General features: G+C 35.9%; 2 protein-coding genes across 2 annotated transcripts; both read left to right on the top strand.

Moving 5' to 3' along the window:
- The first annotated feature begins 508 nt into the window (after window positions 1-508).
- On the top strand, window positions 509-3,942 carry LOC114526190. Its single transcript, XM_028547706.1, has 5 exons — window positions 509-613; window positions 1,060-1,300; window positions 1,403-1,508; window positions 2,689-2,857; window positions 3,652-3,942. The coding sequence occupies exons 2-5, from the start codon at window positions 1,084-1,086 to the stop codon at window positions 3,940-3,942; spliced, it is 783 nt and encodes a 260-aa protein (XP_028403507.1). The 5' UTR covers window positions 509-613; window positions 1,060-1,083.
- A 623-nt stretch (window positions 3,943-4,565) lies between these two features.
- Window positions 4,566-5,596, top strand: LOC114526102 (UPF0746 protein DDB_G0281095-like). The gene is made up of 2 exons (XM_028547603.1): window positions 4,566-4,610; window positions 4,807-5,596. Exons 1-2 carry the CDS (start codon window positions 4,579-4,581, stop codon window positions 5,594-5,596), a joined length of 822 nt encoding a protein of 273 aa, XP_028403404.1. The 5' UTR covers window positions 4,566-4,578.
- The last annotated feature ends 1,515 nt before the right edge of the window (window positions 5,597-7,111 follow it).

Raw genomic sequence — 7,111 nt, 5'->3', positions numbered from 1 at the left:
GGTGAACATGAAACGATAGGATATCAACTAGATATTGGTAAGATTATAAAAGATAAATTTGCAATCGGAAAACCAGCCATTTTTTTTCTATACTCGAACTAAATACAAAAATACTTTGTCTACAATAATATCGCATTCACGAATTTTGTCATGTTGGTAGAGAGTGCATGTGGGTGTTTAAGGAATCGCAGATTGTAGTTGATTGAACAATCTTCTCTGAAGGCAACAGTGCGATAAGACAGAATACCCTAGAGCTTTAGGAGAGCTGGAGTGTTGTTCGAGAAGACGACTGGGTCAAAAAAACTGTTTGAAATGTGTTAGGAGAATGACAAAATGTTTAGAGAAGTGTGCTGCCCATAATTTTGAGCAAGACCTTTCAGTAAATTTAATGTTTTCACAATTTTACACAGGAAAGAAAAGAATTACTCTTCCAAATGGAGTACCTCTGAAATTTGCAGATATCATCTCACTTGCTGGGGATTATTATGGCATACCAGATGTTCCCATTGTAAATCTTTTGCAAAATCCAGCTCAGCCTGATCCAGGTGTGACACAAAGATTCAAGAATGCGTACTCCACGTTCGCAGAAACTCCATACAAAGGAAAATATAAGGTTTAAGATGTTAATATTTCACTCCATACCGTTGACAAAGAAAAATGAAAGAACAAAGAGAAATTAAATTCCCCAACTCTATAGGGACGTTTACTGTAGCTATATCATGTAACAGTTATGATATATGATCCAAACGATCTCTCAAAGACAAATATGCGGCCATTTTGAGGGCAGAGTACTTCAAAATCGTGAGATTTCTCAATAACAGCGACTATTTTTATTCATAGATTGTACACCAATTCATAAAGATGCATTTTATACTGTTATGTTCGTTTAAATTTGCTTAAAGATTCGTCATATGTCGTGAAAAGGCTAACACATATGTCTATGCATATATCGTTAATGAGTAGCTACGAACGAGTTTAAACTCCTGTTTTCTTATGTTATTTGTAAAAAAAAGTTCAATGATAACTGATACATGTATATTCTAACATTCATACGTCAAGGAGCAACTGGACAAACTACTAAAAATGATCAAAGACGAGACGCTTTGCAAAACTGCAGAATGTCATCACACTGACAAAGAATGGGACGAGGCAACAGGCGGAATATGGGCAGGTGGAATACCCGTGGTTCCTGGGAGAATGCTTTCACTTGGAGAAAAAAACTTTGATCACTTTCAACCCCATGCTAAGATGGCCTATCTTGCTGGACACGAATACTCTATTCAGAAAGCAAGAGAAGCAGGTAGGAACTTTACTCATCAGCATTAATTTAATCTCGTTCACATTGGTGCAAATACTCTTGAAGGAATAGCAAGACGTCAGAAAATCACTACATTTTCTTTAGGAGAAAGCAGTGAAAAAGACCGACAAAAGTTGCTTGATATGGCGTACTCAATCGAAGCGTTTGCCCTTCACTTCTTTACCGATTCATTTTCAAGTGGACATATCAGGTAACAAAAAAACGTTAATTTAAACAATTTTGACGGGGATTAAAGAAACTATCCAGTATAGGACTAAAGTATCCAGTAATCACGAAAAAGACAAATGACATTACAACAGTGGTAACAACGAACAATGATAATTACAGTTAGAACAAAGATAACTACAGGAAAACAATGAGGATGACTACAGTTAGAACTAGGATAACTACAGTTAGAACAAGGATAACTACAGTTAGAACAATGATAACTACAATTAGAACAATGATAACTACAATTAGAACAAGGATAACTACAGTTAGAACAATGATAACTACAATTAGAACAATGATAACTACAATTAGAACAAGGTTAACTACAGTTAGAACAAGGATAACTACAGTTAGAACAATGATAACTACAATTAGAACAATGATAACTACAATTAGAACAAGGATAACTACAGTTAGAACAAGAATAACTACAGTTAGAACAATGATAACTACGGTTAGAACAAGGATAACTACAGTTAGAACTAGGATAACTACAGTTAGAACTAGGATAACTACAGTTAGAACAAGGATAACTAGAGTTAGAACAAGGATAACTACAGTTAGAACAATGATAACTACAATTAGAACAATGATAACTACAATTAGAACAAGGATAACTACAGTTAGAACAAGGATAACTACAGTTAGAACAAGGATAACTACAATTAGAACAATGATAACTACAATTAGAACAAGGATAACTACAGTTAGAACAAGAATAACTACAGTTAGAACAATGATAACTACGGTTAGAACAAGGATAACTACAGTTAGAACTAGGATAACTACAGTTAGAACTAGGATAACTACAGTTAGAACAAGGATAACTAGAGTTAGAACAAGGATAACTACAGTTAGAACAATGATAACTACAATTAGAACAATGATAACTACAATTAGAACAAGGATAACTACAGTTAGAACAAGGATAACTACAGTTAGAACAAGGATAACTACAATTAGAACAATGATAACTACAATTAGAACAAGGATAACTACAGTTAGAACAAGGATAACTAGGGTTAGAACAATGATACAACAAGGGTGACTACAGTTATAACAATGAAAGAAAAATGAAAGAACTGCAACAATAGCAGATAACAAGCAATGATTTATACCAATTGCTGCCTTATTAGCTAAGATTTCACTCGACATTTCAGAACACCAAGAGTGGGTTTACCAATCAACATTACACCAAGTTTAACAGGAGATCTTCTTAGTAAATACATGCATGATGAAGACAACAAGTTTGGTCTTCGTGTTACCAACGTACGTGGAGATAAATGGATTGCTTATGGGGATGGAATGCTCAAGAACACAAAGGATGAGGTAAACTCTCAAATGTTCATTTTGTGCTTTGCTAATTGCTTTGAAACCTATTGCTTTTAACATGATAAAATATAGAGTATAAATACACCGCAAGGCTCCTCAATTAATTTCTTCTCGCCAAACCACTGAATACTCTTCCTTTGATTGTATATTTCTAATGACAACTTACTACATTGCGCTATTATAATTTAATTCTGTGGCAAAACCAGGTGCAATTTTCATTGAGTTCACAAAAATGAATTCAACAGTTTTTTCAAATTGGCAATTGACAATGTATTTTTATTAATACATGATCGGCGTTAGCCAATTCTAGGTGTTGCCATCACCCTGGGACACCTCCGCCAAATTTTCCTTGTAGGTCTTGCAGGGGTGCACACTAGGGAGGTGTCTTGTGAAATCAGTCCTAAGCGACAGGAGTTCCAAGACATATGTACTACACCAGAACGACACCAGTGTTCTACACATGTTTATGCATTTTACCTCATTACAGTAGCAAAATGATAAACCAAAATATGTATTCACTTTATAACTAACAAATGTTTTACCTGTTTATTTGCCAAATGACTGAGTTTAGTTGTCCACACTCCATACTCCATGGGGGCCGGGGGACATGAACCAACAGTCAATTTTACAGGTTTAATTGCACTTTACAATTTCTAATCACATTTTGCAATATTTCATGCATTTGCTATATAATACAAATATATAAATATTTACATTAGTTTTATCTATTTATATATTTGTGGATTACATTGACAAAATCATCCAAAAAATATTGTTTATGTTTTCTTAAGAAAAATTTCGAAATTGCTGTGGAAGCAGCACAAGCATCTGTTGACCAAGTAGTCAAAGCGTACAAAAACCCTGACGAGAAAATAGATCCAAGTGCAGTCACTGATCTCTTACCATTTGTGGACAGGAGTGAGAAAAACAACACACCATTGTTTCAAGTCAAAGATGGTAAACTTCATCGTAGATCAGATATCAATAATCTTCAAGATAAGAAAACCATCACGAACTGGTGGGGAACAACCACGGCTGTGAAACTACATTGGTCGTATTTACCTCACAATTCTGCCATATAACATTTCTGTGACGCTTTTAATAAACAGATTTAGATTGAGGACGGGAACGTCAAGAGTACGTAAGATCGCGTAATATGGCGCGAAAATTTGGCGTTGTTTTGTTGACGACGTCGTCTCGTCAGGTTTCAGGACGCCAAAATCAAATTTTCACGTTGTGTTTAGGACGTCGGGTTTTTTGGGGGTTTTTTTGCATCAAAAAGGTACGTACACAAATGATTTTAAAATAATTTGCGGTAGCAACTATTTTATCATTATTTTGTATATTATGTACTAATTAGCATACAAAATTATGCACATTTTGCGTAATTTTATTCACAGTGTTTTTAGTAGATCGAGAATCGAGATAAACACTTTTTACCCAGGACTATAGATCCATCAGAATGGTTTTAAAGATACACGCATTTACAATCATCAATAACTAATAATGTTCATCGTTTGTGAATTGTGGACTTTGTGGTTTTAAAACAGTTGACGTTTCATGGTTTTGTTCAACATTTAACATGATTTTCAAAAAGATTGTTTACGTTTTCACGTATATTCATACAGGCAGAGTATAATTTGTTCACTCTTGACACAACATTTCCTAATTTCGTTTGTCTTTTTTTCAGCATTATTTGAGTAAGTGCCATTTGCTCTATGGAAGACAAGAAGGATTGCCCAAACAAGAGGTATTGTACACACATCAAAGCTCTGCACAATTTAATAAATTTTATTCAATATACATACAGCTTAATATGCCAATGCACTTAGCTCCCACTGTGCCCCAAGTGTTGGTTATTTATTCAGCAATATCGCCCATAGTTTGCTCACTACTGCTTAAGTAATAAATGAAAATTTCAGTTGAAAGTGTAAAATATTTTTTAGGTCCAGCATGGTGTGGTCAAAAGACAAAGACCTAATACTTTTGAAGGAAGTGGCAGCTCTAGGTGTTCTGACACATAAGCAAAGGTCAAGAGAACGTGGTCTGGGGTGGCAAAGTGTAGCTGATAATGTCAGTACTTTGGGTCAGGCAGTCACTTTGAGGGGGGTCAGAGAGCGCTACAGTTTGGCGGCAAAGAAATATTGCGCCCAAATGGCTAAAGAAGAGCGAGCTACAGGGGAAGGTGGTGAAGAAATGACGGAGTATGAAAAACTGATGGAAGAACTAATCAATATTGAGGACGAGACCGATCGGCAGATGGAAACAGAGTGTGCAGCAAGAAGTCAGAGGATCGAGAATGAACGAGAGCAGGCATTGGAGATGAGGGAACGAGCAATGGAGAGGTTGGGGGAAACAAAGAAAAGGGTTGGAATGACAAGTGAGAGTGGTCCACCTCAGAGGAGAAGAAGATCTGGAGACATGATGGAGTGGTTGCAGCAGAGGGTGGAATTGGAAAAAGAAGAGAGAGAGTTAAAGCAGGCAGAAAAACGGGAGCATGTGGAGATGCAAATGAACCAACATTTGGAACTTTTGCAGGTAGTGCAACAGAGTCAGCAACAGTTCAGCATGCAAATGAAGCTATCTGAGCAACATCTACAACAGCAATTACAAATGAAACAACAACAACAACAACAGCACCAGCAAGAATTTGGTTTTTTACAACAGCAAATGTTGGCTTTAATGCAGCAGCAGCAGCAGCAAACACAAATGTTGGCAAACATGCTTAAAAAATAAATTAAGAACATGCATGCATGGTACTTTGTGTCATTGATTAACAGACATTTTATAACTTTATTATATCCTAAGAAGATAAAAAATATTTATAAATTTTTATGTTACAAAATTTATTTACAATTACATTGTGTATTAACAATTTGAACAATATTAAATAAATTATTTGATTTTTCTTGACAAAATGCATATAAAAATATAGGCAATTGGCTAGTATATAAAAATATATATATAGTATATAAAAGTATATAAAATATATATATACATATAGTATATAAAAGTATATAAAATATAGGCAATTGGCTAGTTGGCATAACTCATGTAAACAAACTATAGATTAGGTCACAACTCATTGCCAGAAATATTCATGAACTGATGGTGGTTGAAGACCAAAAAAATGAGAAACAAGGTTCTCATACAAACATGTGTGAGCATTCTGTAACAATGCAGCAACACAGTAAATCTTTCCAACTGGACTCAAATGTAACTTCATGAGTGCTTTGAAGTCAACAAATCTAAAATATTTAGTAATGTTTCCAAACATCCACTCCACAGAGATTCGCACCTGACTCATCTCTCGGTTGAATTCAATCATCTCGGGTGTTAGCTCCCTATCTCTAAATGGTGCTTGTAGATGGACTCTCAAGGGGTAGGCAGGGTCACCATATATGCAGAGGGGTTGGTTATTGTAGAAGGCAACCTGTTCCAGGCTTGTTAAAAGACCTGATTCATGTAAGATAGTGCTATCATGTCGTTTACCTTCGAAGGGTCCAGCAAGGTTTGCAATCAGACCGTTTGGCACAACTACACTTTGAAATTTTATTGCATGCACCCTTTTGTGACCATTGTACATAGTTCGTTGATGGTACTTTGGTCGTGCAATTTGGCGAACAGTCCCATCCACAAAGCCAAAACAATTGTCAAGTGGGGCACCCTTGTTATGAATCGCATCAGCATAACTTTGAAGCTTTTCTGGAGACAAAAAAGGCTGATTCCAGCTCTCTAGGCGGTGATGATGCTGCTCATACACCAAGTCTAACACTTTGTTGTAGATCAGACACAATTCTGTTGGATTCCTCCCAAACCGGCTTACCATATCGGTGTATCTGCATGGATAGGCAAATCGTTTCAACAAAATAAACAGACCTTCTTCCCCAGAGCATGTTGTGCCTTGTTGACATGTGATTTTTTCAGGAATTCCCAACAGCTGCTTCAGTAAAGGTAGGTCTTTCTTGGCAAACCGTAATTCAGTCCTGCATTCCTCGTCATCCCAAGCATCAACATTAAAAGACTCGAATTTCCAATAAGGGAATAGCGGTTTTGACCAGTTGTAATCGTACAATAAAACAAATTCAGCATCAGATATATATCGTTGAGCTCCGTAAAAACTAAAGCATCACGAACAGATTGCAAACTCATTTTGTCCAAACTAATGTCCAAATTGTCATGAACCGTTGATAAAAAAACAAATACAGCAAATATCACGAGAGCATTACGCTATTTAACGACTAAAATTTT

The sequence above is a fragment of the Dendronephthya gigantea genome, unplaced genomic scaffold (assembly GCF_004324835.1).
Source record: "Dendronephthya gigantea isolate DGI-Jeju-01 unplaced genomic scaffold, DenGig_1.0 000037F, whole genome shotgun sequence".
NCBI lineage: Eukaryota > Metazoa > Cnidaria > Anthozoa > Malacalcyonacea > Nephtheidae > Dendronephthya > Dendronephthya gigantea.
The sequence above is the reverse complement of the archived record's forward strand: the minus strand, read 5'-3'. Positions and strand labels throughout refer to the sequence as shown.

Coding starts and splice junctions, on each gene's coding strand:
- LOC114526102 (XM_028547603.1), top strand. CDS start 4,579: ATGGAAGACAAGAAGGATTGCCCAAACAAGAG. Junction 4,611..4,806: donor AAGGATTGCCCAAACAAGAG/GTATTGTACACA, acceptor AATATTTTTTAG/GTCCAGCATGGTGTGGTCAA.
- LOC114526190 (XM_028547706.1), top strand. CDS start 1,084: ATGATCAAAGACGAGACGCTTTGCAAAACTGCAGAATGTCATCACACT. Junction 1,301..1,402: donor TCAGAAAGCAAGAGAAGCAG/GTAGGAACTTTA, acceptor CATTTTCTTTAG/GAGAAAGCAGTGAAAAAGAC. Junction 2,858..3,651: donor TCAAGAACACAAAGGATGAG/GTAAACTCTCAA, acceptor TGTTTTCTTAAG/AAAAATTTCGAAATTGCTGT.